Source organism: Ambystoma mexicanum, chromosome 4q (genome assembly GCF_040938575.1).
Source record: "Ambystoma mexicanum isolate Mex_15411 chromosome 4q, UKY_AmexF1_1, whole genome shotgun sequence".
In the NCBI taxonomy this organism is placed as follows: domain Eukaryota; kingdom Metazoa; phylum Chordata; class Amphibia; order Caudata; family Ambystomatidae; genus Ambystoma; species Ambystoma mexicanum.
Genome location: NC_090928.1, coordinates 1,169,616,717 through 1,169,643,536, shown reverse-complemented (window position 1 = coordinate 1,169,643,536; position 26,820 = coordinate 1,169,616,717). Strand labels below are relative to the sequence as shown.

General features: G+C 44.9%; 1 protein-coding gene across 2 annotated transcripts in view; it reads right to left on the bottom strand.

Annotated features, from left to right (window-relative positions):
• Positions 1 to 26,820, bottom strand: part of MOCS1 (molybdenum cofactor synthesis 1) — a 497,242-nt gene that overhangs the window by 196,217 nt on the left and 274,205 nt on the right. For both annotated transcript variants that reach the window (XM_069608747.1, XM_069608746.1), the window contains exon 7: positions 10,547 to 10,659. In XM_069608747.1, the coding sequence (XP_069464848.1) occupies positions 10,547 to 10,659 (113 nt within the window). The remainder of the gene's footprint in view (positions 1 to 10,546; positions 10,660 to 26,820) is intronic.

The window sequence follows — 26,820 nt, the reverse complement described above, 5'->3', positions numbered from 1 at the left end:
TCGAGATTGTCAGGGAGGGCGCATTCCCCCAACGAGCAACATTTTTCTTATCTACTGGAGAGGATGGTAGGATGGGCAGAGAGGTGACCTTTGCTAGACCAAGTCATGGGAACCGGGGCCTAACACAGGATTGGTCATAAATTGCGAGAGCCTAGGGCACATCGAGCATTGACGGATATAGACAGTAATGCTATCATCCTGGAATATGGGTCCAACATTTCAATCCTGTCCTGGAATACAAGAGGCCAGCGGAACTTGTTTGCAAATCAAGCACTGGGAAGGTCTGTTAAACACCATCATTTGATATTCCTACAAGAGACTTGGGTAATAAAAACTCCAGCATTTGACGACTATTCTTATTGTCAGCAGGCACTTAAAGGGATGATTGGCCATCCATCAGGTGGTCACTTAACCTTGGTGGAATCTAGCTCGGACATAAATGTTGTACAATCTATAGAGATCTGCAGAGGTTTCCTAGCCACATAAGTCATATTGCATGATTCTGGGCATCCTCAAGACCTCTTGTGCGTGAATGTCTATTGGCATAATGACGTAATTGATCTTGAGAAAGCCTTAATTTGCCTATCGAATGAATGAATGGTATGCCAATTGTCTAGAAGGGCATCTGGTGGTTCTGAGGGATTTGAATGTGAATGGTACAGAAACTGATTAAGATTGTTCTGTCATATGTAGCCTGACTAAAGCCAAAGGAAAGAATTACTGGGGGTGGGTGTGGCCGTTTACCTTACACGTTCTTGGCATACAAATGTTAAATGGAACTATTCCAGGTGACATTCCACCAAAACACACATGGAGGAATTCCAAATTGAGCACGACAATAGACTGCGTATTTGTTGGAAGCTTGCTCCATGCGATATGCTCTGAGTTCTGTGTTCTTGGCACTACCTGTAGCGATCATGGTATGGCCAGGGCCACTTTCTTACTAGATTGACCTCTAAGTCACGCAAACGGCCCTAGAGATCTTTGGGTGAATATTGAAGTTAACAGGATTTCATGTAATCTGCGGAATATCAGACTTGTTAATGAGTTTCTTCAGTATTTTATGATTGAGACTTCATATAACTGGAAATTTGAAACATTCACAGTCTAGTGTTTTGAGCCTTTTGTAGCTGACCTTGTCAACACATTGGTGGGCATACGGACAAGATCCAAATAGACTAAACGGCAGAGGTAGTGGATAGAAAGTGGGTTTTAAGAGCACAGATAAAAGCTATATGAGATAGGAGGGTCTTTGCAACCTTGCAGTTGGATGAGCTGCAGACCTGGATTAGGGAGGCAGGTATCCTTAAGAAATGGCAGACCGGCTATCGTAAGCATATGAGCACCTCGTTTAATGGAGTGTTAAAATCTGTGCAATCTCATTTTGGCAAAAACATATATAATTCTGTCTTCATAGCCACCATCGACTTTTCTGCAGCATTTGATGCAGTCAATAGAAATATACTCTGGGCTCAAACATGTTGGGAATTCCCAAGGGTCTTCTACGTCTTCCGATTGCTCTGCATGAATACTCTGATTGAGGTTAGACTAAACGGGACTGGCACTTTGTTCAGACGCATTCCTACATCTAGGGGAGTAAGAAGGGTGCATATTGGCCCCGTCTGTTTAAACTTTTCAGGTCAAATGTGGGGGATTATTTGCACATAGCGGCCCATGTCCCTCCAAAATTGAATGACCTGAGAGTGACCTATCTAAGTTACACTGCTGACCTTCTAGTGTTTGATACCACAGGCATTGGTCTTCAAAAGGCAGCTGAAGGCTTTCAGCAGTTTTGTGAAAGGTCACTTGTTACCAATTAATCCAAAGAAAACATAAAAAATCATGCACTGGTCCTAGAGAAAGAAAGCATCTACTTTCAGATGGATGGTAGAAGACCAACCTTTAGAACGGGTGGATAATTTCATCTAGTTAGGATTCCCAAAGTTTTCTAGACCATGTAAAATCCAGATTAGAGAGTAGCTGAAGGCAAGTTCCATTGTCTTAACAAACCAATTGGAACGGGTGGACTTAAAATATGGTAAGTTCTTCCTTTACTTAGATTTTATGAAGGGAAAATCGTACCAAAACTACTATATGGTTGTGAAATCCATCTTTTTTGGACCATTGAGTCCCTCCCGTCTATTTAAAGTTCTATTTGGGAATGAGTCCTGAACCTGCAGAAGTCAGTACCTCTAGCCAATATCCAATTCGAATTGGGCATCAAATCACTGAGGTCTCAAGCAATATTGAGGCTTCTGTTAATTTATGGGAAAATTGCATATCCTTTAGTTAACTCCGTGTAACTTGCAATGTTAGGTAGAAGGGTCCCCTTCTTAAATGAAGTCTTTGACTGCTGTGAGAAGACCCTGGATCAGCTGGGTCTTACGAAGGACGATCTTGGGGGAAATCCAACTAACGTGAAAATAGCACTTAACTGGCAAGAGTGAATCAACATTATTGAGAGCATGCAGTCCTATGCCTCCTTGAAACATCTGAATAAAGAACACAAGAAATGGGGGGGGGGTGCTTGTTCCCAATATATCGATCCATCCCAATCGTAACGTGAGGACATTCCTATTGTTTCGACTTAATCTCTTGCTGACTAAATGGATACTGATCCCATGTACAGTGTGAGTTCTCTATGGAGAAATGCAGTTTCTGCAGGAATAATGACATGGTGGAAGACTTTGAACACCTGATTATGCTCTGCCCAGCGTTAATAACTAAGCAGTTATTGTATTTTAGGAAGCTTCTGTATAGATGTCATGGTGTCAGGGCTGCTGACTTCTAGTCTGAGTGATCATCGGGGCGCTACACCACTATATTAATAGTAGTAGCGGGATTTATCAAAAGCCTGAATTTAGAACAGATAAAGGCCGCCTCCATGGTTCCATCGCTGGCTTCTGAGTAGACCTCACTAAATCTTTTTTATTCTTCTTTTATAAGGAAGGAAATAGTCAGTTTGGCATTCTGAGTTTATAGGATAATGATGATGTACAGCGTTTTAATTTTTAATTTCCTTTTTTTCTTTTAAATGAATGTACTGATATTTTATCTGTGTGCTTCGTTGAGGCTTTATTGCCAACAATAAAAAACATATGCATCTTTGTACCACTAGTCGAGACCAGAAATTGCAGAGAAAAATAATCAAAAAGGGAAATGTGAGGCTGATCTTGCCAGGCTAATTGAGGATGACCGATTGGTATGTATTTGTCAGCAGACTAAAAAGGGGGTCTTCAGCTATAGATTCAAACTAAATAACTCTAAAGTAATTCACCTAGACACACCACATACTTGCCACATTCTTCCTGGATGTTCAATGTCGGTGGACCCATCAGGAAGTGACCTTCTTCCACCAGGCCTGATGGTGTCCCCTAGAAATAGGCCCTTGATAATGAGTTCATTGTTTAGGACGTTTGAGAATCAACCTGTGCTAGGTCTCCAGAGGTACAACACAATGGTTTAACAAGGCATACAGAAGGTTTGCCTGTTTGCTAATGGTGCTGGGTAGGCGTTGTGTTGCCATCTGCTGGATTAATGGTCTGCCACACTTCCCAGGGCACTTGCTCTGGGGTATAGCTTATTATAGGCAGCAAAAGGTAGGATTATGTAGAGCTGGCGGTGCTAGCATTGATGCCCAAGGGTATTTGGTCATACACTAAATCTTACCTGAAGGTCTGTGGGTACAACTTGGCACCTACTTTGCGGGTGGTGGTATAGTCTGGTGGGGGCGTTCAATTTGCAGGCTGTTGTGCAATGCGCCTATACCTTAATCAATATTGCTTTGTACCCCTTTCCATGACACCTGATTTTACCTGGAATGTATTAATACACATGGTTTTGCTGGATAGATTCCACAGTGTTTTACTTTGCTTTATATTATCACAATTAGATTTTAACACTATACCGAGGTCAAAGGAGGTGTTCTTATGGAGAAAGATAGGATGATCCCCATTCCGGTCAGACCCCTGAATGGAAACAGGGTTTTTTAGAAATGGGGAAAACCCCTAAGGAAGGGGAAAAAACCCTGTGTGTAGTCCTGTTCTGGTCAGCCTGGTGTAGGATGTCCTGGGTTTGTCGAGACGCACGGTGACGAGTAAATGTCGAAATGAAATGGTCCAGGATGATCCAAATATAGTTGGTTTCTGTGAAACAGTCTCAAAAGAGGAACAGTAATCTTTGTGAGAATATAATGAGGATGGAATGATAGAACAGGACAAGAAATGGAGCGAGGAATGAGAGCAAGGAAAACGGAGTTACTGTTCGTATTCCAAAGTAACTGAGCAAGTAGGCGAGGAGTGCGATGTAGTAGGAGAGCGGCAACCATCACAAAAGAGCTTCAGTGTCAGGAAAGTAAGGACTGAAGGTGCTGGGCATGAAATTACGCAGAGAGAAGAATTTGCAGCAGCCAGGAGGGGTTAGCTGCAAGATGTGGCAAGTCAGGCACAAGCAGGAAAGCTGCGAAGAAGACAGCGAATAGACTGGATCAGTAGAAAGCGAAAGGCACGAGGTGCGCGGGAAAGAAGACAGCGGTTAGAAGGGGAAAAGTGGGATAAGAATTACCGGGATACTTGGCGATTGGAATCTGCAGCAACGTAATAACGGTGCTGGGAGCAGGGTACAGGAAGCAAGCCACTAGGAAGAAGCAACGCAGCGATTTGTGGTTTGTGCTGCTTAAAAATGCTATGACCCCCCCCAGGCTGCTCTTGTGGAGTACACTAGACTGCTTCATGTCTTTTAGATGACTTCCTGATTTGTCCAGTGCTGGCGGCCATCTTGGGAGTGGTGTTTGACAACAGAAACTAATGGGTTGCAGTTCCCATGAGTTCCAGGGGTTTTCCAGGAGCGAGGGTGATTCTTGGCATATATAGGTTTCTTTAATTAAGTGGGGAAAATGTTTTGATAAATCAGAGGTACTTAACTATTTAAAAAATGCATCACGTTTTCAAAATGGTGCTAGAGAACTAAATCCAAGATGCCAATTACCTCATGTTGTGATGCACACGTGCATGGAAATACAGAGTAGAAGCCAATCAAAGAGGGCACGAATGCTGGCAGTGACACAGCTTGCACAGGCCTAGTTTGATGCTTCTAGGCAACCAGATTCCATTAACACCATTTGTTAAAAGTGCAGCTGAGAGGCCAGAGAGAAGGACACAAACACTTGTGGACACGACAAAAGGTGTTCGCGTGCGTACCCACCCAGAAGGTGGCCAGTCACACTACAGACCAAAACAAAGCACCATCGGATGAACTCGAATCATTTAGCAGCATCACCACAAAACAACCAATGGGTCAATGTGGCATATGTATAGCTCAGAGCGCAGCAGTAACAACTTGGATCTCAAACCCTTTCCAAGCAGCACAAACGGGGTGAGCCACAAACACATGCACACATCTGGCAGGTTTGTTTGCTTATTGCCAGTTAAATGAAGCACAAACTTCAACTACAAGTGTCGGCATTTACTGCAGAACACCCAATTAGCAAGGCACCTCTGCTCATAATCAGCTAGCCTCGCCAACATTCAAATAGAATAGCAGACATACACAAACACACACACACACAAAAGACAATAGCAGTCATTCATTGATAAAACAATTCCTGAGGACACATACATCTAATTGCAAACAACTCTTGAGTTTGTAGTTGCCAATTAGGTTCCAGTGGCAGTTCTAATTTAATTCTAAATATATATATCCAATGAAAAAGCTTTGTTAAAGGGGCGTTATGGTTTCAAGTAAAATCGAAAAACCCCATAAATTCGCCAGTTATGGTAAACTGAACAACCATAACTCGCGCCACCACCATGCACTGCTAAGACTAACACCCAGGACATCAAAGATGACATCACAAATGTCATTGATGACATCACATGTGAAATAAATTTTGATGAAAAGTCCCTACAAGGAGTTGTGTTTATATTGTTGGTAACAAGATGTCAGGGGTGATCGGGAGACCTATCATGAACTACTTAATCTATTAAAGAATGTACCCATCTAATATCATTGTATTGGAGTGTTGTCGTTAATACAGAAACCTAATCATATATAAACATAGGCAATGACTGCAGCATGCACCATAGAAGTACACTATTTATAATCTTGTAATTTTGGATAGTACAATAATGAATGCTACCGTATCAGAGTTTTGAGTAATGTTAAACATGTAACAACTAGCTAACAATTCAAGACTTAAAGCACTTGTGCTGGTACAAACAATACATATGAAGAACCACAATGCATACAAATCAGAGGCACGTACAGGGAAACTAAAGTAAGGAAGAAAGAAACTGCATCATCAGAAAATGTTAATGACATTAAAGTTTATCTTCATGTATACAAATGAATTGTGTGTTTGAGGCCTGCTCATTTCCCCATGTATGTGCACCATGAGCTGAGACCAAACCCTAATGAAAGTACTTAAACAACATACGACAAGGTCAACGTCTAGATATATAGCACCTTTTTCAATTTTATTATTCTGACGGACAGTGAACAAAACCACCTGGCCTATATATGTCAATAAACAAAACCAAGTGGCCCAGAGATGTGATGTCATCAGTGAAGTCATCAATGACATTTGTAATGTCATCGTTGATGTCCTGGGTGTTAGTCTTATCAGTGCACGGTGGTGGCGCAAGTTATGGTTGTTTGGCTTATCATAACTGGCAAAATTCTGGGGGTTTTCGATTTTACTTGAAACCATAACGTCCCTTTAACAAAGTTTTTTCAGTGAATTTCATAGGTTTTTATTAGTCCAACTTAACCATAACGCCCCTTTAACAAAGTTTTTTCAGTGAATTTCATAGGTTTTTACCAGTGCATGCTATTTTCCTACAACTTACTAATATCATACTTACCCAATATAGCAATGTGTGTGTCCAATTTACAAAGTGTCACCTTAAACCTCTGCCATTTCCCACCTTCTGAAATCATTTTTAACACTTCCTTACACTTTTTGCAACTAATTCAACTAGTTTTGCATCCGTAGACGTCTACGAACATCTGACTTCATAGCGGACCTTCCGGACAGTGCCACATGACCATACACTGGCATGCGGCATGATGACGTGTCTGAGAACCCGTCCGCACTTCACGATAAGATCTCTGCTTCGCAGACAGTTCTGAAATGCATTTTCTACTGATCTAGGAACTTTCAACTTCAAAATTTCCCTTGCACAGCTCCAACACCTATTCCTACTCATTATCCATATACAATTTAGTACACAGTACATACTTTTAGCAAAACTGCTATTTATCTTAAAATGGCATCAGCTAATACCATCCCTCCTCCCCAAGAGCCACCACTACTGCTGTAATCAAGGAGCATGAAAAAACACTGCCCCCTACCTTAGAAATAACACACGTGCAACATTTTCCCTTGTCCACCTACCCCTCCATATTAGTGTTTGGTTCCTCTTCCCTCATTTCTCTCCCCACCTTTCGTTCTCAGCTGCCCTGCCCAAAAAAATACATCCGAAAACAACAAAAGACATATTCCTTTAGGAATCACCCTTCACAGTTAAAAAATAGAACTAAAAAAAACATGTATAGACTCCATCTACTTTATATTTCTCAGTAAAGGACATAGACTCAATAAGATTTTCCAACATTTCCATTTGCATTTTGTGTTATGCTAAAGGGAATATTGTGGAGTTCATCCTCCGTTCCAGGGACTGGAATGGTGGATACCGGCCCAGCAGCCCAAGTTATCAGCCCAAGCGAAGCGAGGGTGTATAACGAGGTTTCTGGACCATTATCCCCCCCATTCCAGCCCCTGAAATGGGGGATGAAGGCCATTACCACCCTAGGTTCCCAAAGCAGGAACCTGCGTTGCTAAAAAAAAAAAAAAGAGGATTTTTATTCCTACATTGGATGCCTGCAGTGTCCCGGTGTAGGAAGGAAAATCCTTTTCCAATATGGCCATCATGGAAAGGGAAGGCGAGGGTTCCATACAGGGCCCCTCTCCACTTTCCATGGCAGCCTGCAGAAGGGAAAAAGAGAACCAGTGATCATATTACCACAAGCACATTTTTCTTCCCTTTCAGATCTATCCTAATTTTGAATAACTTTACCACAAAGCCAGTCCCAGGTGGACATGGCCACTTTAATCCTATGTTTTGTCCCTTGTGGTCACGGCCAGATTGTCTGGATCATGACCTTATTCCATGACCCGGACAATCTGGCCACTGCCCATGGCCACAGGCTACCCCTCAGTCACTAAAGGTAAACCGCTATTTTTTTGTAGCTACATTATGACACTTGTCAAATAATAAAACACTGGCACATTTGCAAACTATGCTTGTAGGTCCTTGCCAATGCTCCTTACGCATGTTTGCTGGAAATCCACCCATGTATTTTTTCAAAAGTGTCAAATGATGCACATACATTCGTCACATAACCTAGCCCCCACTTGACAAAATCCATTCAGACTTTACGAAAACATCTATATCTAGATCTATAATCTTTTTGCAAACCTTTGTGTAGATTTGTCAAATGGCACCACATTTATAAGCCTTTACAATAGTTTGGGACCCCCCCCCCTCTAATTTTGCTCCCTCATGACAGAATCCCACCAAACTTCGCAAAAACATGTATATCTAGATCTATTATCAGTTTGCCAAATGAAGTGTAGATTCATCAAATGGTACCTCATTTATAAGCCTTTACATTATTTTGGGACCCCCCCTAATTTTGCCCCCTCATGACAGAATCCCACCAAACTTTGCATACTCACTCAGAATCAGGTCAGAAATATATATGCAAGATTTCATGCAGTTCCATTAAGTGCGCCAAAGTTATAAGCCATCCAAGAACTGCATTTCACCAACCCTGTCGCGAACTTTACAGGACTGTTCGCGAACATCTGAACTGTTTGTGGACTTTTGCTGCAAAAACACCCTTTTTTTTGCTTCTTGCAGCCATATCCCACCCCATCCTCATCACCCCTCGCCTCCGCAGAGATGATCTGATAAGTTTGCAAGTGCAATGTTGTGTTTTTTAATATGTTTTTACCGCAATGTCCGCGGACACCGGCCGTTGTCAGCGAATCCAAGATGGAGGGCATTTCCAAAAATCTAACGCACTTCACGCTCTTCACCATCCAATCAGCAAGCACGTCGCATGTCCGCGGACATGACGCAAGCCGATTAACCAATCAGTGTCCTGTCCGCGGAGCGAACAGGGAAGTGTGTCCCCGGAGCGGACTTTGATATCGCAAATATTTTGTGACCTGCTTTTTGGTCGTTTAAAAAAAAAAAAACTACTGGACGGATTTTCACCAAATTTACAAAAGCACGCTTTTGGGACCAGGCCGCTGCTCCTGCCGCAAATTTGGTGAAAATCCGTCCAGCGGTTTGGGCTGTAGGCATGAGCAAAGTTTTTCCCCATTCAGTCTAGGGGGAAAAAAAAATGTGGGCCACCCCCCTATAACTTTGCCCCCCCCGTACCAAACCTCACCAAACTTTGCAGAAAAATTCAGTGTGGACCATATACTTTGCAAAGTTTGGTGTGAATTCGTCCAGGGGGAGCAAAGTTATAAGCCGCCCAAAAAGTGCTCTTCCTATGGGTCTAGCAACTTAACCATAACTACACGGCCACTACCGTGGGCCGTGTTATATAAATATATATAATTGCAAGGGGTATGGAGTTGGTGTCGGGACAAGCTGGTCCCCTGTGGAACCAGTTATCTGTGGTCAAAGTTTGGCCTGCGGCCTAGTACATGGTTTTGTCAGGGAGCCAAATTGCAAACCCCGCCAAGAACGTGTGTATATATATATATATATATATATATATATATATACACACACACACACACACACACGCTTAGGTAACCAACAGAATGAGCACAGTTCTATACGGTCACCTTCACCTTCCACTATCACAAACATTCGGAAGTTACTTCTTTCGACCCCCACTTCTCTTCACACAGGGCAAAGCAGTTCCAGTGTCAATGAACAGTTAATTACCAGCTCAACGTTTCAGTCTCTAAAGAGCAAAACGCTGAAAGTAGGTGCTGTAATTATGCTACTACACAATCTTATGCCAATCACGGGGACTCTGGAATGGATCAAGGTTGGCAATTACGTATCAACACACACCATAGAGGCCCGTGTGATCGATGGAACCTACGCCCCCCTCCTGGAAGCAATCAGTGGTAAATCAGATATTTAAGAAGAGGGACAAAAGTGACCCCATGAATTACTGACTCTTAAGATATGCTAGAACGGCGTATGGTATGCTGGGAACAGCTAGTTAATTCTGAATTATGTATTTGGTGACACTGGGTACTGGAGTAAGGGGAGATCAAGATTAAAGATTGGGGGAGGCCTTGAGAAAGGGGATAGAGAAGCAATTCATATAGAGCATGGGGAATGGGGAAAACAGGAGTCAAAAAGGGGCGCTAAGAGAGGACAGTTGCTACTTCTGGAATCAATATGTAACTGACCCTAGCTAAAGATTAAGTGTGGAAGCTATAATTACTATCCTTTCTGATCACAATTGACAGCCTGGCTCTGTACACGGCTACACAAACAGACAGACCCACCTTGGAAGTGCTGGAGGTCTCTGTGGGAAGAGACTCCAGCTCGGGCCATCGCTGACGGATTGTGTCCAGCATCTCCTGGAAGCTGACCATCTTCTTAAAATTCCATTTGTTACCTGAAGGAGATGAAATGGGAATATGTAAGCAGAAATCTTACAAATGCTGCTCAAGCTGTGCTATGAGAGTGCTGCGCTGGAGCACTATATAAAAGGGAACAATGAAAAGGATGAGGTACACGTCTACCAAACACACATTCAAGATTCTAAATGTTATGGTTAACATTACGTTTAAGAAAACAAAAGAATTTCTTAGCTGGAACAGCAACATTTATAACTTCTCATTAATTACTGAAACCGCTTGGTGTGAACTGAATAGGCTTGTACAGTGAATTTGGGTGCTATGAAGAGGCTGCGCTGAGTTGACATTTTATAAAACAATGAACAATTAAGTGAAGCACTGTGATGCCAATTGCCTCTGAGTTTTACTAGCTCTGTATTCAGGGCAGAGGGGTTGGGATGAGGCCTACGGTGAGCATTGGAGGTAAGAGTGTTTTACTTCCAGTTTTGGGAGCTCTCATGTCCGACTTTGGCCAATAATTATTTTTTAATATGAAAAAAATTGGCATTTTCTTGTAAACTAAATTTGTAGTTAGAAACTCTTGTAAATGAGCATAAACCACTTTATAACATAGGGCATCCTCACATCAGGAAGTGGTATAGAAAATATCCTCTGTCGAAAATGATGTTAATGACATTTATCCTAACACCCCATCACTGGAGCAGTGAGTTGCGTCTTGGATTGAGCTGTGCATTTGGCCCCGATGAATATCCATGCATACTGACAGAGGAATTGGACCATCCGCATGGTGGGCGTGCGCTCGTCTGCGCTTTTTGACATGTTTTATTAAATGGCATGATGGTAGAACAACCTCAGGATAATGTGTGGGGCTAATCCATTTTCCTATGCTCACACCACGACAAATGCATAGACCTGTGTACCATGGGTGGACACAGCCTATAGGCACATTCCACCCGGTCATATTTAGTTGGAATGTGACAGCCAGGAGTGCACCATGTCATCTCCAGAAAGGGGGAGGACCAAGCTTCCCACTGCCACGGCGAGCCTGATTAACTAAAAAAGCCTCAGTGGATCCGCCCTGCACTTTTGTTCGGCCCTGCACTTGGTGGCATTGATTAACATATTAATAGAGGGTACTTCAAACCGACCGACACAAGGCCTGGCTGCACAGGTTAACAAAGGAGACAGGAACCCCAACAACCTTTCATATGTAACTGTCACAACCTGAAGCCAGCTCCCGCCCTCAGTATCAATCACAGTGAACTGTCATGTCCGGGACTGCTGTTAGGGCAACCCCATTCATATGGTACAAGAATGTGGTTTGCAGGAGCCAGAGAGTCTGGTCTCGCACAGCTTCAAGGGAGACCTTCCGCTTTAATAGGGACCAAATTGAGAGGACCATTAACCTGAGAGACTCTTTGAACACAACAGACAGTACCCAGCCAGCACATAGCGTGCCCTGCTAGGCTCTGCAGCAAGCTTCCTAGATAGCTGTTGGCCATCCGCCATAAAGGACCACACAAACCCATTTAAAAAGCTGGGAGACGTACCTCGACGACAATCTACCAACATCTGCCTTAAAGGAAACTTTCGAGCCAGTTGAGTTCCTCGAACTGCAACGCTTACCGTTGTGAAGCTGTAATCACTTAAAGACATCCAAGACATGCTTCAAAACCACGGACCAGCACCGAGATGATTCATGAGCCACTGTGTAAGCCAGTCTGCAGTCGTTCGTCCAGCTTCATTCACTGAACCGTCTTGCCACCTGATACCCGCAGGAGACTCCCGTCTCTAACTCTGTCAAAGCCTGCAAAGCACCCTGAAGCCCACTCGACCCTGTCGAGCCCCAAAAACACAAAGCACAAGCCACATCTGTGGTTCTGCCCCCCCCACCTCTGCCCGGGTCCTTCCCAGATGGCCCCTAGAGACATATTAACAACCATTGTTCCCTTTGTCCCGAACCAAGTAAACTTAAACTGTTGTTGTTATTAACCATACCGACTACCCTTCTGTCAGTATCCAGAGCGCATCCCTTTTCCTTCTTTAAAATGGTCTGTCCTCCACATTCCCTGACAGGGTGGGTTGTATTTCATACTGTTGTTAGACTGTCTGTTGTGATACGAAGTAGATATTTTTGATACAACCTTGACTGGCCAGTCCCTTTTAGCATTGGGTAATAATTGTATTTTCGCAGTGTTGCAATTTACCAACTATCCACGATCTTTCGGAAGTATGCCTGCCGTTCCATCCACGTTACCCAAATTTGGACAAGGAGGTTTATAATTTGCTTGTTATTCCAATCTGTTTGGATCCCTTCTGGCATACGAGAGGTGTGGGGCAGATTGATGGTTCAGACATCTATATTCACCCTTGCACCACTAGTACACCGGAAGTTGATTTGTCACACAAACAGAATATTGGTGCCTGTGAACGAATGACAGAGCAGGAGAATGTTGGATGTGTAATTATGCTTAAAGTATTATATGAATTCCAGGACGTCATGAATACATTGATATGTCTACAACTTAGTCTCTCCCAAGTCACAGATGAGGCAGAACTATCTTGATTAGTACACTGCTAATCAATTAGTCTTGATGAAGGAATCCGTTCCTTGCTGTTATCTTGGTCTACAAAGCTCTCTCTGTGAGTGCCTACAGTTTTATCTCATCCAATATTTTAAAATAATTTTTATCACTATACTTTTCTTCTGCTGTTAGGATTAGTGTAAACACTTCCTTAATCATTCATCGCAGGAACTGCAGCACATATGGAATTCCAAGTACTAGCTTGCATCACGGTGAGCAAAATCCTAGAATGTTTCGAATTCGTGCAAACAAATCCTGGTTATGGTTTACTGTCTGTTGGGGACCAGTCTTAGTCATGGATTAAAAATACTTGATAAACAGAGGTACAGAAAGCTTATTGTACCAATGTATGCACATTAATGGAGACTCCTAATCATAGGGTCAATATTGTTTACTTTATTCCTGATCGCTCACTGTTATTTACTACAGAAACGTGGTTCTGGGTTCACAGTGCACTGGCAACTGCTGATTTTACCTCACCCCAAATGTAGATTAATATGTCAATAAAAAAAAAAATCCAGGTGGGGGTACAGCTCTGATTCATGAGTTTTACACTTGTGTGAATCAACACTGCTACTATGCCAAATGTCATATACAGATATATGGTATTTTTTACTAATACACAGACCTCCTTTCTCCCCTACAGGTTTTGCAGAAGACCTGGCTGGTTTAGTTGCCGATAGCAGCTATGATATCAGCCAATTATGCATTATAGTAGACCTAAATGTATGGCCCAATCAGACTGCGTACAAGCAATTCCACTGACAAAACCACTTTGAGAGGTTTTTTATAATGGGATACATGAACTAACAAACTAGGAAAAGGTTGCTTTATATTGACCTTATAGGTTACACTAGCAATGTGCAAAAGGAACTTTGTAAAATATCTAAAAAAAAGTTGCAATCCCTATGCACAAGCATCCACTACTCTCCCTTCTAAAAAGATTGGCGAGCGTCCTTTTCTGAATAAAATGAACACATCTATGTTGGCATACATTGAAACAGCAGGCAAGTCAGCCTGCCTTCCGAGGGATCTCTTAATATCATTAATCGATGACCATTTGAGCAGAAGTTTGAGCTTCATCCTGCTTGACATTCAGCAATTCTTACTTCTCCCTATTCGACCAAATTAGTTGAAAAGGTAGAGACCTCTCAGCTGCATAACTTTTAGCATGCAAGGTTTCTACCAACTAGAGGAATAGAGTCTGTTCCTGGTCTGATTCCTAGATTATCTTTGGTGCCAGTTGGACCGGGGGAACAGGAACATGGTTGCCCTAACCCTTCTGCACCATTCTGCTGCTTTTTACACCTTTGATCATATTAGGTTCGAACTGCAACTGAAGGATCATGGAGTCAAGGGACGTGATGCTGACTGGTAGACTTCTTTTTATGGAAGCATACCTCAGAAATCTCAATGCCTACATATAGATCTGACCAGCTTCCCATTGCATATGGGTTCCCACAGTATTCCGCACTTTATCTGTTACTGTCGAAAGTGAAAAGGTCACCCTTTTCAAAACAATAAAAAAAATATGGCTACAATTTATACAGTTCTATGATGATGCACATCATATTGTACAATTGTCAGATTCTAATGTGACAATTGCCTTCCATCATGTCCATTTACAATTAACATCTGGATGAACAGATTTGATCAAATTTACACAGGGTTGCGCTTTGCTAGTGTTACTATTTAATTTACAGATTAATCTGCAAAAGGTTAGACATGGCGCATCCACATGTGAAAGTCGCTGTTTGCCAGTTTCTATATGCAGATGATGCAGCTTTAGTTGCAAAAACAACCAGAACTGCAGATGTTTCTCTCTGGTTATGGCGAGTTTTTAAAAATGCGAAGGCAAGTCAATAACAAGAAATCAGGACTATGTACTTCAATTGTAGGACGAAGGTTATAAGTTCTTATGCTGGGGTGTTACTCATCCCATAATGAGTCAACAATGACTATTTGGGGGTACGGTTTACATACAATTTAGGGTGGGCAGATCACATTCATCTGCAAGTGGTAAGCCTACAGAAGGTGGCTATGGTTACCCTGAGATTTGTCGATTTGTCCCCACTCAGACCTATTACACTGAATATGGACGGGTGTAACTTGAAGGATATTCCTGTGGCAATGTAGGAAGTACAGAATTGGGGATGATAATGTGGTTACCTTTAACAGTACACACTTTTTTTTCGCTGTTACTAGGGGTTCGTCCCTCAATTAACATTTACTCATATGTTACATCTCAAATTCTGCTCTTCAGTCTAATTTCTGTCCAACCTTTGGCACTGTGGTCTTCGATCAGGGCAAAGAAAAATATATCATTAACATCTTGGGAGAAACATTTTGAATTGCATAAATTGATTGGCTTTGGTCAAACACCTGCTTATATCAGCGGGTAGCTATCTGTGGCACTCTAACCCTGCCACTGTAACCAATGGTGATTTTGTTAACATGAAAGAACAATGATTTCTTAGGTTTAACTTAAAGAAGAGAAGGACAAAGATCAGGCCATGGTGAAGCCTTATTTAACACTAGCAATCATTTCCATTTTACATTTGCTCCACATATATCACAGAGACATCGGCAAATTGTATGTTTTTCCTGTTTTGTATAGCAGACCACTGGTTATTTTTCTGATGCCATATGTAAGGGAGAAAGTCTTCACTTGTTGCAGGATAGCACTACTTAGTGCGTTAAGCATACTGGCTTGCAGGGTCATGGACGATTAGGTCAATGCTGCATTGTTTATAAGAAGTAATTGTTTGATTTAATGAGCTCAGTGAGTTTTCTTTTTTTACTGGGTTCAGTCTTACTTACAGAATTGAAGTGCTTACTTTATTTTAAAATGTGTTTTTCTGATTGTTAATTTTAATAATAACATTGTACTTGTGCATGTTGTGGTTGGTTTTAGTTTTAGTTTTGAAGATTAGGTGGCGCAGAAAGCGCTACCTTTAAGCCTTAACTATTGTCACTAAAAGATGAGCTTTAACATAAGAGCTTCAAATAGGGGCTTTGAATGAGAGTCTCTAATGCTTTTCAAAGTAGATGACATACAAGGATGGATGTGTGTTGTTTGGCTATGTGTCCCACCCATTTAACAGCCATCTCTAAGTCAAATCCATTTGATTTTCCTCCCCTTCCGATACATCTCCACCAACTACACCCCTTTGTGCACTCTTTACCTTAATTTGTATTGTGTGCTAAATTTGACAGCCATTTTTGCTTCAAAATGGCAGCCACCATGTATTAATGTTAATAAAAAGTTATTTGGCTTGACTGATGCTTTAAAAAGTATTTACTGCAGTTTTTATGTTACGTTAATATTTAAATGTATTTTGTTCTAAAAATAAACTACTGTTATAGTTACGTTTTGTTCTAAATGTCCATCTACTTGTTTGTGGGTGTGGGTGTCTTGTGTTTTCTTCTGTAAGTAGTATCTGATTGGATATGTAGTTAGCAATTGGGTCTCCAGTCTGTTTGTTTTCCCCGAGCAGCCATTTTATTTCAGGTAGTAGAGAAGAACAAGTTACTTACCAACTGGTGACGTTCTTTCGATTGGATGTTCCGCCAACGTATTCCTCATCTTAGATCTTAGATGTATTCCATCCAGCTTTGCTGCTCTTCGGAAACATTTTCGGCAGAGGGCGCCATGCGTCGATGTCAAGTCGATGGTCCCTCGAAGGCCTCCATCGAGGGTGATGTCATCGGGTGTATAAGTAGCACACGCTGCGCCCGTTGGCCTCACTGCTGTTTTTCCCCTTTTTATCTTTGATTTTGTACTGTGTAGATTGTGCCGGCAGACAGGTATCAGCCTTGCGAGAGTTGAGTTGGCAATAACCCGGAAAAATCTACAGAGGGGTAGGCTGGGAGGGCGATGAGGAATACGTTGGAGGAACATCCACTCGAAAGAACATTCCCAGTTGGTAAGTAACTTGTTCTTCGGGTGGATTGTGTCCTCCAACGTATTCCTCATCTTAGATAGACTCCCAAAGCAGTATGGATAATTTCTCTGGAGGAGGGGTTAGATTTTGCAATGCCCTTAGATGGCTGAATATAGTACTGCTTTACCAAAACTCAGCTCCTTAGTCTGGGAAGCATCCAGACTATAGAATTTTGAAAGGTGTGCAGTGAAGACCAAGTTGCTGCTTCACAAATGGACCTTATTGGAACACCTCTTTGAAGGGCTGTCGAAGAGGCGATGCTTCTGGTGGAATGAGCCCTTAGCCCTTCTGGTGGGTCTTTTTGTGCTAATCTGTAGCATTCTGAAATGCAAAGCACAATCCAGCGTGATATTGTCTGTTTTGTCACCAACTGACCCAGTTTCCTTCCGGTGTAACCGATAAACAGTTGGTTGTCCACTCTAAGCGTGGAAAGCCTAGAGATGTAAAAGCTTAAAGCTCTTTTTGGATCCAACCTGTGTAATCTTTCCTCCTCCTTAGTAGGATGGGATGGAGGATAGAATGCGGGTAAAACAATTTTCTGACTTAAATGAAAATCAGATACTACTTTAGGTAAAAATGAGGGTTTAACCCTCAACACAACTCTGTCCTAATGGAACACAATATAGGGTGGCCCAGAAGACAGTGCCTGCAATTCGCTGACTCTTCTTGCAGATGTTAAAGCAACTAGGAAAGCAGTTTTCCATGTCAGTAATCTTAATGGACAAGTTTTCAAAGGCTCAAAAGGAGCACACATTGAGAATTTTAGAACAGATTGAGATCCCAAATTGGCACTTGGAATGGGTAAGGAGGAAACACATTAGCGAGTCCCTTTAAGAATTGCACTACCAGAGGAATTTTGTAATAGGAGCATACTTCCGACGAGCGCTTGAAGATGGAAAGCACTGCAAGATAACCTTTAATGGTACCAACATTTAGACCTCTATGCGCTAGGGACAAGAGGGAGGACAGTACTTCTGGGATAGAACATAGAAAAGGATCAACATTCTTTTCACTGCACCAGTTGCAAAACTTCCTCCAACGGCAACGGTATAGCGATTTTGTTGCTGGCCTTCTTGCCGAAAGCAACACCTCCATGACGTCACCTGGAAGGTCCCAATCCTTGTACCTCAGCCTTTCAGATACCAAGCATGAAGGTTGAGAGTTTTGACCTCTGGATGGAGAACCTGACCCTCCATTTGTGAGAGAAGATCCTCTCTCTGAGGAAGACGTACTGGGGGAAAGATGGACATGTCTAGAAGGTCCAAGTACCATATTCTCCTGGTCCAATCCGGGGCAATTAGGATCATGCGATTCTCAAACCGTCTCAGTCTCCTGATGACCTGAGGAATGATGGGAATCGGGGGGAACGCGTACAATAGTGGGAAATTCCACTCCACCACGAACGCGTCTCCCAGGGCTCCTCTCGGGGAAAATTCCCTTGAGCAATACCTTTCGCACTTCCGGTTGATTTTGGTCGCAAATAGGTCTACTTGAGGGGTTCCCCAAAGGGCGAAGATCTCTTGAATGACTTCCTGAGCCAGTTCCCATTCGTGGGACACCGTGCTCTTCCTGCTCAGAGCATCTGCCGTCATATTCTCCTTCCCGGCTAGATGAACTGCCGTTAAAGAGATTCCCTCCTGAATTGCCCAATACCAGAGCTGCATTGCCACTCTGCACAGAGGTAGTGACCCTACACCTCCTCTTTTGTTTAGATAATGCATGGCCACTGTGTTGTCCGTCATTATCAGGACATTCTTTCCCCTGACAGATGGCAGGAAAGCTTTCAGCGCTAGTCTGATTGCTCTCAGCTCCAAAAGGTTGATGTGTAGTTTCGACTCCGATGGAGACCAACGACCGCTGATGTCAGATCGTTGGCATGGGCTCCCCACCCCTTGAGTGAGGCGCCCGTCACTACTGGCCATGGTTGCCAAAAAGGTTCTCTTTTTAGGATGTTCTCTGTACAAGTCCACCATACAAGATCTTGTCGAACCTTGTTCGGAATCTGGAGAAGATCCGTCATTTGACCTGAGGACTGGGACCACCGAGTCTTTAGAGCCCATTGAAGGGATCTCATCTTCAAACGTGCCTCTGGCACCAGGAACATGCAGGATGCCATGAGGCCGAGCAACCTTAAGAAGTCATAAGCCTGGAGATTTTGGGCATTTTGGAATTTGGAAACCATCTGAAGAATGTCTTGAGCCCTCGACTTGGGAGGCGAGCTCTTTCCCAAGGATGTGTCTAATACAGCTCCTATGTACTGAAGCTGTTGGGAAGGTGTCATTTGCGACTTCTTGAAATTTAGGGAGAAGCCCAGTCTGTGGAGGAAGTGGCAGGTGACTTTCAGATGATCCAGTGCTTGTTTGGCAGAACGTGCCCTGATCAACCAATCGTCCAGGTAGGGGTAGACGTGAATCCCCCCTCTCCTGAGGTGCTCTGCCACCACTACCATTAACTTGGTGAAGACCCTCAGGGCGGAGGTCAATCCGAATGGCAGGACTCGAAACTGATAGTGTGAGTCGCCAACTAAGAACCTCAGGTATTTTCTGTGCTTGAGATGAATCGGCACATGAAAATAAGCATCCTGGAGGTTCAGTGACACCAACCAGTCCTGAAGTTGAAGGGCCTGAAGGATCTGAGAAAGGAACTTTGGAACTTGTTCAAGTTTCTTAAGTCCAAGATGGGTCTCAGTCCTCCGTCTTTTTTGGGGATCAAAAAATACGGGGAGTACTATCCCTTGTTCCTCTACGCTGCAGGTAATGGTTCTATAGCACCTTTCTCCAGCAGGGTTAGAACTTCCTGCTGTAGGAGCGGGTCTGAAAACTTCACAGGGGGTCTCCCTGGTGGATTGCTTTGAGGTTGCGTTAGAAAGGGAAGGCAGTAACCTTGGGCTATTATTTCTAGAGCCCAAACATCTGAAGTAATGCCACGCCATTCTTGCAGATGCTGTGACAGCCTGCCTCCTAGAGGTGTTTTTTGATGCATGTCCTCAAAGTGGTTTTGTGGCAGTTGTTGCAGCCGCTGATGGCAAAGAGGCTGCAGCTGGAGCTGGCTTTGCACGTTTTGCTCGTCCACCATGAGTGGCCTTTCTCTGGCCCCTTTGACTGGCCATTCCTCTCGCCTTTCCATATGAGGAAGAGTAATGATACGATCGTCCCCTCCACGATTGTCCTGGCACACGAAAAGGCTGAGGTTGCCTAAAAGCAGCCACTAAAGATTTGGCAGCTGCTTTTGAGGTCTGCAACCTCTCAAGGCTCTTGTCAGCCTTGGTGCCAAAAAGGTGAAACCCGTCAAAAGGCATGTTCAGAAGGAGGTTCTGTACGTCCGGTGCGAAACCCGACTTCTGTAACCACGCAAATATGCGCATTCCCGTGCTAGTGCCCATGGACCTGCCTACACTATTCGCAGTGTCCAATCCAGATTGAAGGGATTCCTGCATGGCTTCCTTTCCATCTCTAACGATGGCTAGGAACCCTTCCCTTTCGTCCCCTTCTGGTATGTGCTCTGCCGCCATTGCGAGCACTCCCACAGAGTGTACGAAAACTTTGCCAAGGCACATGTAGAGTTGGCAGATTTTAAAGCCATACTCCCAGCTGAAAATACCTTCCGTGCCCAGCCATCCACACGCTTATCGTCCCTGTCTGGAGGGATAGAAGGGCACGCAAGTTTGTTAGAAGCTGTGGCTGCCTGTATGACCAGACTCTCGGGAGTGGGATGTTTGGACAGATAGCCGGGGTCGCTACTTGCAGGGCGGTTTTTTGTGGTGAGGGATTTATTTACCAGAGGAATAGAATCAGGAGTTTCCCAATTCTTGGCCACCCTATTCTGCAGGGCTACATGAAAGGGTAGTAATGGGTCTTCGGTGGGACCATGGTCCAATATATCTGTCAAATCATCCTGGATGAATTGGGCTGATGGTCTAGCCCATCCTAAGTAATCTACTACCTTCGTCATTAACTGACGGTATGATGGACTGGCATGCTCTCCTGGTTCTGGCCTGCCAAAGTCATTTTCAGGAGATGTGTCAATGCCACTTGCATTGTGTAATGATTCCACCAAGTCCCTCATTCTGCTTTCTTCTAAAATAAGGCATTCTGGGACATTTGGGTGCCATATTCTAGCCCAAAAGGTACATTCTCCTCATCAGATCTTTCCTGTTCCTCAAAAATTGAGGTCAGGGACTTGAAAAACTCCTTCCTAGGGAGAGGCTTGAAAACCTTCTCTGGGAGAGGAGGAGGGAGAGGTGTATTACAGGTCTTGTAACCCCATCTTTCCCTTTTTCTGGCTGGCTTGGCTGGAGCCTTTGGCACTGAGGGCTTCTGGGTCGACGTCGATAAGGGCGTCGATGGCGTTGACGAAATAGTGGTCATCGACAGAGTTTGCTTCAAGGGCGTCGAGGCGCTCTTCGAAGATTTGCCCTTCGAGGTGCGTCGGGTCTCGGACGGCGTCCGTGACCTCAAACGGTCGACTCGACTTGAGCGGTCCTTTTTACTCGGCGTCCTGGAAGGTTCTCTATCATTTCTTTTTCGATCACCCGGGCTCGAGGGCGCGCGAATGTCGGAGCAATGACGCTCCCGGCCGGCTTCCGAAGAAGGCGCGGACCGAGGCTTCGCTTTCTCAAACACCTCCATCATTTTGACCCTGAATGCTTCCCACTCTTCGGAAGACGAATGTTTCGTGGGGCATTTCATCCTTTTTGGGGACTCGTCTGATGACGAAGTGGAGGGAGACATGTGGCGTCGTTTCTTTGACTTTTTCCTCGAAGACGACGAGGGATGGGAATCGCTTCGGGACCTGGACCGATGCCTTTCGCGTCAAGGAGATTTCTCTACACGGGACCTCGACTCGACGCAAGAGGCTTTACGGTCGGGTTTGTGACCTGCCTGTAGTTTTCCTCTCCTTTCTCGCAAGGCCTTCCCAGTCATCGCCTGACACTTCGTACAGGCCTCCATGTTGTGGCCTTCTCCAAGGCACCACAAAGACTCTTGGTGCGGGTCTGTGATCGGCATTTTTGAACCGCACGACTTGCCTTTTTTGAAACCCGATCTCAGGGTTGTGGTCGGCGTCGATGACGAGGACATATTAGTTTATTTACTATTTGTCACAGAACTCGAGGCGCAACGAATCTCCTAAGCAACGTATACTGCGGAAAAACGGAACTGAGGCCAACGGGCGCCACGCGTGCTTCTTATACACCCGATGACGTCACCCTCGACGGAGGCCTTCGAGGGACCATCGACTCGACGACATTGACGCACAGCGCCCTCTGCCGAAAAAAAATCCGAAGAGCAGCAAACCTGGATGGAATACATCTAAAATGAGGAATACGTTGGAGGACACAATCCACTCGAAAGAGTTTCCACTACTTTGCTGTAGACCTGCTAGTTTCAGCCAGGAAAAACCGAGGGAGCGGAACATGCCTGACCCCTTCACGTAACTGTGAGGCCACAGCTCATGAGGCTTTCACTGGAAGCCGCTGCCTCCCCTACCAGGAAACGCTACTTCAGGTCGCTTCATTGCCGATACCAGTTTTACAACCCCTTTATAAAAGCATTTACGTGAATGCAGGCTGAATCCGTGAAAACGTGCCCAGTTTGTGCCGGTATGAAGATCTTCTTACATTGTCTGGTGGTTTTCATTTTTCCGTCTCTAAGCCAGCGATATATTTTAATAGTTGTACGGCTGCAAAATAGCTCAGTGAGTTAAATCCATTTGTCAACAGGTTGAAGTGCAAGAGTGCAGATCCAGTAAGTGATTACAATCCTGCTCCTTTTACATCACTCGCTACCATCCCCCTTCTCACCCATTCTGCGGAGGCATGCTGTAGTTTTGGGGAGCTGTACGTCCAATTAGTACAGAAAGGAGCTCTGATATGTTCACTCTGCTAAAAAGACGTGTATCTTTCAGGATACTGGGAAGAACTATATACCCTGCCCAGTATGCCTCCACAACATCACACACGCAGCGTCGTCACTAGGGGGATGCGGACCCATACCGGGTGACACCATCACAGGGGGTGACACCAATGCCTGTGCATTCTACTCTAACCTGGAGAGAAAGTCTCTCGTTTTACCCGTCCGTTTCAAAACAGGCGATGGTATTTTCATGAACAGCTCCCCTTTTACCTGGACGTGGAATCCTTGCTCAGACTGTGCTTTGTGTAATTTGGGAAACACTGACATGCTATTGGAAGCAGCTCCAGCTTTTAGGTATCTAAATCTTATTGTGTGACTTGCTGCAACTCACCCACGGTGTAACCCCCTGGAGTCTGCGTATCCGTCTTCAGTGATGAAGTAAGAAGCTGGAGGGAATACTGTGGGAGGCACTGAGACTCCATAGCTGAAGGGATTGTGTGTGACCGAGGCAGGCAGAGCAGCCGGACTCACTCCGTAGCTGTCCAGACCGTGTTTGCCGTGTTAGCCAGTGGTCCCTGCAGCCGCCAACCAGCAGCGAATGACAAGGTAGGCGAGGTCTGGACAGGGGGACCAGCAATTACTGCTCCCCATTAGAATGTCTGACCCATCATATTATCTAAAAGCCCCTAGTCAGTTGCACATTCATACGTTAGCCACATTCAATGACTAGGCCAACCATCACTGGACCATATACCTTGCATCTAGATAGATTGCGTTAGTCAGCACAATGTTGCATCTAGAAAGAATGTGTTTGTCAGCCCTAGCTCATATCTAGATAGATTGTGTCAAGTAGCAACATCTCTCATCTAGGCAAATCGCAGCAAAAGGCATTTACCCCTCCACCCTGGTATCCCAAACCTTAAAGCTACTGCCTGCACTGCTATACCCCATCTAGGCATTTCACCATCTTTCCAGATCTCCCAAATCTACGTGCTATTGCATTTACTGTCTACTGTTGTATGCCCATGTAGGCCTCACTCCCTCTATACAGGTGTCCCAAATCTAGGGGTCCCTCTATCCAGGTGACCTAAATCTAGGAACTATTGTATTTTACTGTCTACTGTGGCATTCCCATTCAGGCACTTCTCCCGCTTTCCAGGTGTCCCAAATCTAGGTGCTACTGCATTTTACTGTCCACTGTTGTATAAAGGGAGGGAGGCCTAAATGGGCATACAGGTGTCCCAAATCTAGGTGCTACTGCATTTTACTGTATTTTACTGCCCACTGTTGTATGCCCATTTAGGCCTCTCTCCCTCTTTCCAGGTGTCTCAAATATAGGGGTCCCTCTATCCAGGTGTCCTAAATCTAGGTGCTAAAGCATTCTACTGTCCACTATTGTATGTCCATGTAGGCCTCTCTGCATTTTACTATCTACTGTGCGCTATCCAGGTGTCCCAAATCTAGGTGATACTGTATTTTACATTCTACTGTGGTACCCCCTTTTTAGCCCCCCCCTTGTATCCAGGTGCTCCAAACCTGCTCCTAATAGCCTGGCCAGCTGCTCAAGGCCAGGTAAGTGCACATCTAGTGTGCTAACCCAGTTGGACGTGCTCCGTCTACTCAGTCACATAATATGATGTACCCTGCCCACGTGTTAGGCACCCTGCCAAAGACTGGCCAAATCAGAGTCGCATGCTGGCACACCAGCAGCCTGGCGAGACTCGCCACACCCTCACTAGGCCATCCCGAATACACAGCCCATCATCCCAGCCTTCCGCCTCCCGCACCCTCCAAGTAGATCTTGCTCACTCCGCTCAAACAAGAGTGGCAAGATGGAGAGCAGGAGCAGAAAACATTGACCCTTCGAATATTCCGGACCTCCCCTCACCCTGTGCCTCCTACCCCATCAACCAAGGGAAGCCAACCTTTTCATCCCTCAGCTCCCACAAACTACTCACCTACACCCTTCGCTTGCGACTAGCCTGAGCAACATAGCACCCCCACCCCAACAAACGTTTCCCTTCTCTTAGCACAGGAAGAGCAGACCTGGCCAGAAACCCATCCTCCACAGCCACCCCCCAACACTCACCCACATCCCATTGGCCATCCGAATGTCTAAGAAAGGCCCGGATCAAAACCATGCCAGGCCATTCCTAGCATCTCCCGTTCTAAAACCCAGATCCTAAACCTAGCCACCTCACTACAGGGCCCAAACTTCACCGCCGGCATCCAACCTGGTACTAGCCCTATTCCCCCTGGTCCAAATCCAATTCCCCACGCCTTCTCTCCACAACCTTCACCACTCACCTCTTTTCCCCTACCCACACCGACCAACCAGTTTTAACTAAAGCCCCTCCTTCTCCCCTGGACACACACTTTCCCAACTCCCGGCCACTACCCCCCCCACCGATCCCCCTTCCGCCACTCTCACGCCTCCTACCATTCCCAACTCGACCCGCCCAGCTCTTGCAAACATACCCCACCCACTCTCTTGTCAACGCTAGGTCAGTCTCCAAAATAAATTCCACATCTTTGACCTCATCACAGAGGAAAATCCAGACGCCCTTTTCATCACAGAGACCGGGCTTGCTGACGACTGACTATGAGCCCATTGTGCACGCGGCATTCCCACCTGGGTACAACCTTATTGTTCAGAACAAATCGCAAAGGGGTGGAGGACTTACAATACTACACAAACACCAATTCCCACTAATAATTAAGGACACCTCATCCAACACCACACACTACGAGTCCCTTCTGGTAAAACTCCAACTCTTACCGTCCACCTCGCACAACTTCCTACTTATCTACAGACCCCCTGGCTACAACAAAAACTTTGCAGACGCGCTCTACGATGCTCTGACAGTCATCCTCAATCTACATCCAATACTTACCATCCTAGGAGATTTCAACATCTGGTTTGACACACCCTCAAACCCCATGACCCGATCTCTCACAGACAACCTAGAAGCTCAAAATCTGACAACGCATCTCCACACCCACCCACACTGGAGATCACACCCTCGATGTGATCTTCAACACTGCAAACGTAATCACACAGCCCCCAAATCCCCCCACCCCATCATGGACTGATCACTCAGCAATTATCTTCTCTGTAGTACTGACCACCGCAGCTCGCATTCAGGATCACTCCCGACATCCACCAACCCCCTCAACATTTTTCCATAGTGGAATGAGAGGTATCGCCTCATATCTAGCCAATTCTCTCCTCTCCTCTCCTCTCCTCTCCTCTCCTCTCCTCTCCTCTCCTCTCCTCTCCTCTTCTCTCCTCTCTCCCAACGCTATCCCTTCAGGAAAGGCCACCCCACCCACCCCCATCAAACTCTTAGACCCCTGGCTCTCAAACACCCTTACACCCCTCACTCTAACAAAATTGTTCTCCCAGAGATCAGGACCCACACCCAGGTGCTACACCACCAACCGCAAATCACTACAAACCCTCAAGCACCGGCTGGAACAGACCTGGAAAACCATCCCTATGGCCCATAACAAAACCGCCCTAGCAAGAGTAACCAGAGCATACAAAATAGAAATCAGGAAAACCGAGAAAGCATTCTGTAGGAACAGAATCTTACTTCCGGAATCCGAGCAAGGAACTGCATAGAATCGTCTCTGAATTCAACTCCCCGACCTGCTCTAACCCCCACCCACCCATCTCCCAATCCCTATGTGACCCCTTATCAGAGCTCTTCCACAATGTCGCTATCGACAGACTTCGCCATCACCTCTAAATTGGAACACATTCCCCCAACCCCCTTCCCACCTACAGCCCAACCCTATCGAAACCCCCCTTCGAC